General features: G+C 36.2%; 1 protein-coding gene across 2 annotated transcripts in view; it reads right to left on the bottom strand.

Moving 5' to 3' along the window:
- Window positions 1-2080: 2080 nt before the first annotated feature.
- The window catches only part of GRAMD1C (GRAM domain containing 1C), a 136334-nt gene continuing 129018 nt past the window's right edge, over window positions 2081-9396 (bottom strand). For both annotated transcript variants that reach the window (XM_078146710.1, XM_021007142.2), the window contains 4 exons: window positions 9296-9353; window positions 5598-5711; window positions 5259-5364; window positions 2081-3856 (listed from right to left, as the gene is read on the bottom strand). In XM_078146710.1, coding sequence (XP_078002836.1) covers window positions 3776-3856; window positions 5259-5364; window positions 5598-5711; window positions 9296-9353 — 359 coding nt within the window. In that variant the 3' untranslated portion in view covers window positions 2081-3775. The remainder of the gene's footprint in view (window positions 3857-5258; window positions 5365-5597; window positions 5712-9295; window positions 9354-9396) is intronic.

Here is a 9396-nt window from a genome sequence, read left to right as displayed (position 1 = left end):
CAGCTGGGCAGCCTTATGTCATAAACACGAACTTCCACACCAGGTCGGATCTATGGATCACAGATGATCAATGTCCCTGCCAGAGGCTCCTAGACGACAGGCACTGTCCTTTGCTGCTTTTTTTTTTGTATCCCCAACTCTGGCACATAGTAGGCGCTTTCATAAATGTTTATTGATTGACCCTCGGGACTTGTGAGACCTAAGTGCGTACCTTTTCTGCTTTCAATCACAAAATGTTAAGATGTATTCCTCCCATTCTCTTAGTAACCTATTAAGGGTTCGTCGTTTATCTAATTCCATAAGCCTAGATAGTTTTGGGTAGAGGACGAAAAACGAAAAACTAAACCTTAATTTGCACATACGCGCACACACGCATACATGCACACACATATGGGATCGTGTTCCAATTCACTCTCCCGGCGACACTCCCTAAATTTTTTTATAATGATTAGCTCCCAGACCAACCTACAAAAGCTTATTTAATGATTAATGTACCTAAAATGCTGGACTATACTAAAAGGCTATGAACCCTCACCACCGTGTTTAATGTTTCTGTGTGAAAATGAGCTCGTGGTTATAGCCAGGAACGCATCTCCCCCGTACTAGGTGTTATCAAGAGGGTACACTCCCTCCCTCCCGATTCCCCCCGACCCCGTCTTCCCCTTCTCTTGCCAGACGGGGGACCGGGGGCTCCGCAGGTCTAACCCACTGGTGCTATTTCTCCTAGCCTGTGACAGTGCCGGTATTCCTGGTGGTTGGGGGTAATAGAGCACTTATGGGAATCCACAGATGAAAATTCAAGGTTAGTGGGAAAACTCCGGGGACACCTACTCGGGCTACGAGCGCCTGCCTCCTCACCACTACACCTTTTACTTTCTCCGATCCCTCCACATTCTCACCCCCTTTCTACTTCCTTGGCCCACAGTAGTCTGACAGAAGCAAGCACTGTAAGTTATTTTTGAGAAGTTTTTATTATGAAAGGTTCCTTTCTGTGCATCTCACCACCTTTCATTTTTCACTTAAACCCTATATTTAAAAAAACAAAAGTGGACTAAAAAAGGTAGTAATAATGCTTTTTGGCATATACACAGGACTAGAGTAAAAATTGTACACATTTTCTCAACTGTAAAATAAAGAGCTTCCCTCTCTGTTGCTGTAATGCTAAATGCATTAGGAGAAATTTGATGAGGGAGACATAATCACTCCAGTCTACAGAGCTTGAGGGAAGGTTTCCTGAGATAGCACTTTATAGCTGAGCCTCATATATGACAACTCATTCCCTTCTTCCTTCTTTATGTTAATAGCAGCATTTTCCAAATTGCCCATGTTTGGAATTCCAGTCATCTTTGATGTTGACCCCCTAAAACACACTAGGTCTGACCCCTTCTTTCTATTAACCCACCACCACCCTAATTTAACCCTTTGGCCTTCATTCTTTCAGGAGCCTCCTAACAGGACTTTGAAAACTGGCTGTGGTGGGACAGAAGAGGACTGGAAGAGTAAAGGGAGGTTGTTAACCCATTTATTCTTTGCCTTCCCTTGTCATGCAGTCCTCTCCCAGGGCTAGACCAGAATTGCGAGTGGGGAATAGATCCCAGGCTGCAGAAGAGGATTATGAACCCCACCCTACATCCATTTGAATTGAATCTTTCTTGAAGAAGATGCCTTAAGTTTGGTTTAATTATGCAAAAAATTTTTCAAAAGAAAAAAAGAAAAAAAGCAGCAGCCAAATTCAGTAAATGAAAAATGGATCACAGTCCTAAAGAACTGAGAATTCAAACAGGAAGAACTTTATAATCACTGCCAGATGCAGTGACCATATTGGGTATTCTTGTTTCACTGGTTATCTTTGCTACACAGTAGGATTCAATTTGTGGGAGTTTTTCCCCCCAAAAATGACTATGATATACTAACAAAATGTCTTTTAAAAACTTCCACGTGATACTGAGTGAATACTGATGAATAAGAACTTTGAAAATTGACCATTAGTGTCATACAGATGTATGTTTTGGGGATTTTTGGGGCAGCTTTTATGGATTTTTTTTTTTACACAGGAGGCAAAAAAATAAAGCACAAGAGATAAAATACAAGAATTTTAAGTGTTTTATTGATAGTTAATTTACATGACAAGTTCAAATTTTCTTAGAAATTTCATAACTTGTACATAAACATTTAGTCTGAATTTATCATTTATCATTTGGTTTGAGGTATATTGTAAGGACAATCTCTATGGTTTAAGAATCACCACAGAAAGTGTTTAGTTTGTTATTTACCCTTCTTGTACCCATAACAAACATGACTGAACATTGAGTTCTCATTTTAAAATTCCATAATTGCTGTTTATAGCCTCACCCCCAGCCCCTCAGGGAACTCCTCACTACAGGTACTCAGACACTACTTGTGGAGATGGAAGTCAGAATCAACGTACTACAACCCTACAATCAGTATTTCTATTCTTTACTGGACTCTTAAGGAAAGGCTGTAATAATCCTATGGGGTTTCTATGACTGGAAATATTAGGAAAGGTTTAACTCAAACCTACAGCTCGTCAACTGGAATAAGAATTTATGAAAGAAAATTCTCATCCAATGTTTTTCTAGCATTCTGGGGTAAAAACACAGAGCTCCTTCCTTCCCCCCCCCCAGCTTTCTATTTCAATATAGTAACTCCTGAAGAAACTTTTGGGGTTTTTTTTTCTGTTCATAAGGACAGCACACTTGTATAAGAATGCCTACATACATTGAGAAAGAAGGTCTAAATGAAGGAGCCAAGACTTGTCTAGCTTGTATCTTATCTGCTAAAACAAAACACCTATGTACATAAAAAGAATGATGACCTATATGGTCACTGAAAAATAATGCCTGAAATTATTAACAATCAGTTGGTTCACTTCCATCAGTTGGGGAGAGCTACTAAAATAAAGCTAAGCTCTCAGTTCAAGTCTTCCTTATCCATCAGTAAATGCCTAGATTTTAACAGCAGAGTGTTCTAGCTTTTAAGACGGGGAACAGGAATCTTCATTTTTTTTTTCTGCTAATCTACTTTCCTACTCAGTCTGCCTGAAAGATTGTTCTGCCATTATTCACACAAAAAGCCATGTCACTTCTGACAGCCATTTTTTATAAAAAGAAAATATTTCTTTAAGAGTTACTAGCCACATCAGATGAACTGGCCAGATCTTTGGAAACATTTCCACTCAGGCTCAAACCCAAAAGGATTTAACTACTGAACTTCCACAGTGAATAATGGAAGAATTATAAATAAACTTAGAAATAACTCATGAAAAGAACCTATACTTTTCCTTTAACACAAAGAAAAAAGAGTTTTTTCCTGATGTTGCATTCATGAGACAGGTAACTCTGATGGAAAAACACATTACTTAACATTAGCTGTTCAATCCGTGATGACATCTGAATTTAACCTAAAAACCCAACCTGCACTAGAGAAAGTAATGGGCCCCAATTTAAAGTGCTTTGCATTATTTATATAAATCACAGAAATTCAATAGTACAGTAGTTCTACCTGTTCATCCTACAAATTCACAGCTTTGAAATATGTGAAAGAAACAAAAGGATATATTCTCAATGTCAAAGGTGACCATAATCATTAAATAAATACTCAAAATATCCTTTTTATTGGACATACAATAAACCAATGAGGGAAAAATAACTTAATGCAGATATTGCTGTGACAAGTGAAATCCTTCTCCTCTGGATTATTTACAAATCTCTTCATTCATTGTCTCAGTTCATGGGAGTTTTAGGCCCTGAGACTGCTAGCTCTCAACAGCAACACCAGTCTCGTTCTTATTCAAGAGATCAAAGGTTCTCTGGAGCATAATGAGGGAGGTCTTCAGCTGGAAACATATGATTTCCCAAGACAGAAATAAAATTTATTTTCAGAATCACATTTCACTTTTCAAAATTTGGCCATTTTGAGTGCCAAATGGTAATTTCTATATCCCACATAATTATGTAAATATATATACTTGGGTAACATATTAAATGTTACTCAAGCCCAAAAATTAGACTATAATGTTGGAATATTTATAATAGACATTAAACATCCATTTTTAATCTGTCCTTCATGATCATAATTTGTGCCAAGGTGATTGCTATATAAACCTTTCCACCTTTTGCTAGGCCACAGAGGGTCTCTTGCTGTTGTCTCCTGCCAACTCTACTCCTCCCAAATTTTTATTCCATTAATCAAAGCAAGAGGATAATTTTCCTAAATAATTTCTAAAATCAGGCCAGTTGCAATAGTTTCCTCACTGTCTTCCAAATAAGTCATTCTTATAACCACCTCTGAGCTGGGTTTTTTTTCCCAACTACTGTTTCCATCTAATGGACCTTCACTTAATCCTTCTCTCCACCTATCTAAATTCAAAGCCCACCTAGTTTTTGAAAACTTCTCCAACCACTCCAACCCACAGTGAATCCTCTCCCTCTTCTGAACTCCTGTAAAACTTGTTATCTCCATCATTCAATTTGGCATGACATTTACTTTATTGTATTCTTAGTTAAATGTTTCTGTTGTATGCGTCTTGTCTCCACAACAAAACTATAAGCTCCCTGAAGGCAGGATTGTGATTTCTACATCAAGTCTCCCTCTCCCTGCTTCCCAATCAATGCCCAGTTGCTCAATTAATAACTAGAATGAATAGAGGTCTTCTTTTCTTCTTTAAACTGTCTCAGCAAGCATAGTTCTCTTCAGGATTAAAGGGCCTATCCTCGTGGCAATTTTTTTAAGTTTTAAATTATTAAACAGATTTGCACAAAAACTTTGATAACATTAAATATTTAGAATCTTTTAACTTTTTCTTCCACATGAAAGCTAACACTTAAACCTGTGACCTAAGGGGCTTTACAACAAAGTCCCCACTGCTTGTCTTCTACTCCATCCACCATCAACCCAGCCCTTTCTCTCATTTCTTTGCATCTTCACCTCCATTCTGACTTTCCCCACTTTCCCCACAATGGACCTAACTTAGGATGGTGATCTGCCTATTGTTTAAAGGGTACCTTGAAGCTTAGTTAAATCTATTTTGTCTCGGTAGTTTTTTTTTTAAGCTCAAATTCAGCAAATATTTATTTTTCCAAATGTATATCTGCATCATCACGATGTGTTTGGTTTTAATCTTCTGGATTCATTAAAATTCATTTTTAAACTTTTAAAATAATTCTATGAGCTACCTATCCATCAGAACAAGAACTAATTCACACTAAGACAGACAAGGGTACTGTAGACTCGCCTACCTGCTCGAGCATGGTTATGGAGTCTCTAAGAACTCCTCTCAATCGATGAGACTGATCTTTGCTTTTCTGAGTGTTTTCTCCTCTTGATACCGCATCAGAGGCTGAACTAAAAGAACGATACCATTTTTGAAGTGAGGGCATTTATCAGCTGATCTTTTATTTCCACAATTCTTTAGCACAACACTTATGAATTTGCACAAATGGCTTGTCATCAAAGAATAGTTAGCAGACTTATAAATGTTATGCTATTTAAAAGGAGGAATAAAATGTTCTTCAACTGAAAAACAACAACCTGATGAGCAGCAGTCAAAGAAGAACTCAATGAAGAGATTTACTCACTTTCCAGACTTTTCTTCCTGGACGTGAAGATGATGATTAAATGACTGAGCCGCATGCTCTATCTTGGACAGCTTGAGAAAGAGCGTCACATTCAACAAGACCAGCAACAGCAAACTAGGCACAAAGCAAAGTAAACATAGTAAATCCAAACTCTCATTCCATCCTTGTGTAATAATAATAATAATAATAATAGCTAACATGTATACAGTGCTATAAAGTTTGCAAAGCATTTTATATGTATTATTTGATCCTCACAACAACTTGATGAAGTAGGGGCTATTATTAACACCATTTTACGGTTGAAGAAACAGTCTGAGATAGGTTAAGTGACTTGCCCAGGGTCAAATACCTAAGTAACTGTTTGGATTTGAACTCAGGTCTTCCTGACTCCCAAGTCTTGACACTCTACTCATCGCACCAGCTAGCAGCCCAGCTGACTTGGTCATTTTATAATACCAATATAATTACATGAATAAAATAACCTTAAAGATAAATCTTCAGAAAATGGTATTCCAATTGCTATAGAGGGTATGATGGAGAGGCATATGGGCTTGTGGGATCTGGCTTGAAGATGTGATCGTAAGGTGGAAAACCAGATCATAAGCAATTTAATTAGATGATTATACTTTAAACACAAACCAAGGTCAAGAAAGAAATAGCTTCAAGTGGGTAATCAAGAAACAATCACTTTGGAATAGAAGTAAAGTTTTGGTATCCCTGTGAAAACCAAAATTTAAGTAGAAAAATTAAACCTTCCATAGCATTTTTATTCAGGCTGCATTATCCCAAATATATATTCGTGGTATCATCATATCTAAAATTTCATAAGCTAAAACAAACTCATAATGTTGGTTTCCATAACAACCTTTCAAATGAATGTTAACCTCATTAAAAATACATACAAAATACATTTAGTATTATATCTTCTTAAAAGCTAAATTTTTCCCCAGTATAATGTTATCTCCTCCTTCTTACATTTGTAGTAACATCTGTAGTATACTTTTTAGCCAAAAAAAAGATCTAGAATAAGGCCAGCTAGCAACAAACATTTGGGCAGAAATACAAAGCAAAGAAATTCAACAGATCACAAATGTATTTGTTATTCAAAACTGTGAAAGTGGGGCAGCTAGGTAGCACAGTGGATAGAGCACCAGCCCTGCAGTCAGAGGACCTGAGCTCAAATGTGACCTCAGACACTTAACGCTTGCTTACTAGCTGTGTGACCCTGAGCAAGTCACTTAACCCCACTGCCTCACCAAAAAAAAACCAACCCAAAAACTATCAACAAAACTGTGAAAGTGAACTCAATAGAGTCAATTTCTATTTACTTAGGAATCCAAACTACAAAAAACAAAGGATTGTGGTACATTTTGGTTTTTGTGTACTCTGTGGCCATGTAGTACCACGGGAAAAGCTCTGAATTTTGAGGCAGAAGACAGGAGTTCAAATCCCAATCCTATTATTACTTAACACTGAACAAATTAAAAAAAACAACAACCACCAAACTCCTCTAGGCCTCAGTTTCCAAATCTGTAAAATGAGAAATCTAGACGAGCTGAACCCCAAAGGTCCCTTTATGTTCTAAATTTATGACCTTAAGATTTATGAACTCTATTTTTATGAAAAAAAGACAAAAGACATATTATAAATGAATCTTCAGAGATATTTTAGAAGAAACAACTTCCAGGGTATGTCATATCAGGGAAAATTTATTAATTGCCTTTACCTAAGCTCTCTGAGGCCAGTTTCCTCATCTCCTGGCTCTAATATTTTATGATATCCCACGTACAAGTCTAATGGGATGATCTCAAGTTAACAGTGATGAATCTGAGACACTATGAAATCCCGTGGTTTATGAACCATCCAAGATTGTTTTGTTCATCTATAACATTTATTTAAAAAATTACACTTCATGGTACATATAACTTAGTTCTACTGCTATTTAATCAACAAGACCATTGTGTTCCAATAATTCTGAATATATATAAATAAACTATAAATTTATTTATATAATATATTATGTATAATATATACTATAGTATAAATATATTTAACATAAATATAAAATTGGCTCGATAGGTTTTATCAATTTCAGTTATACTGATCTACTCTTTTCCTAAGGATTTTTAACAATTTTATTTTTTAATTTTTGGTTTAGTATTTTATTTCTCCCTAGTTGCATGTAAAAACAATTTTTAATATTTGTTTTTAAAATTCTGAGTTCCAAATTCTCTCCCTTCCTCCCTCCCCACCCCTACTCCCCTCATTGAGAAAGCAAGCAATTTGATATAGGTCATTCATGTGTAGTCATGCAAAACATTTCCATAAGTCATGTTGTGAAAGAAAACATAGACCAAAAAAAAAAAGAAACAACAAACCCTCAAGAAAAAAAAGAAAGCAAATAAAGTATGCTTCAATCTGTATTCTGACATAAGGATTTTTAATAAAGTTCCACAACTGAGTAATTCATTTTGTTATTTAACAACTCTACAATAAGGAAATTGTGAGTTGTAGGTTTAAAAAAATATATCCTGGGGCAGCTAGGTGGCACAGCACCGGCCCTGAAGTCAGGAGGACCTGAGTTCAAATGCAGCCTCAGACCAAACACTTGATTTACTAGCTGTGTGACTCTGGGCAAATCACTTAACCCCAACTGCCTAAGAGAGAGATATATATATATATCTCCTAAATCTAATCCTGATGCAATTTAATTCCATCTTATTTTAGCAAAGAGGGTATTACTAACTTCTATATAACACTTCAATATAATATAAGCATTTCTGATAGTAACTCTTATCTTTTCTTTATCTTTCTTCACTAATCCTACTTTTTAATCCTTTATTCGTGATATTATTATCTAACCCTCTCCAAAGGCCTTTTAAATTATGGAACCCACTACTAGCCTCAGTTCTCTCAAGACAGTGGATAATAACAGATCACTTCACAAGTCTGTATGCCATGTTAGGGCTGATAAATCAAAGTGGCATATTTAACTTGTTAGTAACTTTTCATGTAAAATAAGTTTGAACTGTTATCTAAGTTTTAATTAATTTCATTTAGACAAAGGTATCCATCCTATAAATGCTGACTTCATCTAGACCAGAAAGCAGAATACTCAACTCCAGACTATGTTACATACATGTGTGTATACACACATACATACACACACACACACACACACATATACACACAAATATGCTTTGACAGCATATTTGCTTTCTTCCAGCCTATGCTAAAAAAAATTTACGGAAAAAATGCTGCCTACCTCATTCTCATAATTGTTCTTTAAAATGAAGCCATAGAAATTGTTAAATAGATCCTGATTGAGTATATTCTTGTAGAATGCCATGATCTAGCCTGACTGCCTAGGCAATAGAGTGTGAAAAGGTATAAATGGGATTATCACTAATCCACCAGCCTATATGTACAAAACTCCCTTAAAGCACAGGGAGCTTCTTATTACTGTCTCTAAGGAGATGCTTGCTGCATTACCACCTGATTTCTAAAACACAGCGTTTCCTGCAATGTCTAAAAGCTACATTAAAATTAATGGTAGAAGTAGGAGTGATAAAAGTTAGGTGATTTAATTTTATAGCTATAACCTCCCAAATCAGTTGTAAGTCTTCTCCTGAAAGGACCTCTACTCAGGAACATACTTCACAAATCATCTAATCTGTGGTCAAACAATCAATACTTACAAGACACTCATCACCACAATCATGGCAATGTTACGGTTTTCAGTTTCTTTCTTCCTTCCTACAGATCACAGGAAAGACCACATTAGAAAAGCTCAACATCC

Source organism: Phascolarctos cinereus, unplaced genomic scaffold (assembly GCF_003287225.1).
Source record: "Phascolarctos cinereus isolate Bilbo 61053 unplaced genomic scaffold, phaCin_HiC Scaffold_726;HRSCAF=1367, whole genome shotgun sequence".
Classification (NCBI taxonomy): domain Eukaryota; kingdom Metazoa; phylum Chordata; class Mammalia; order Diprotodontia; family Phascolarctidae; genus Phascolarctos; species Phascolarctos cinereus.
Note: the sequence above shows the minus strand (reverse complement) of the source record. Positions and strands in the feature narration are given on the sequence as shown.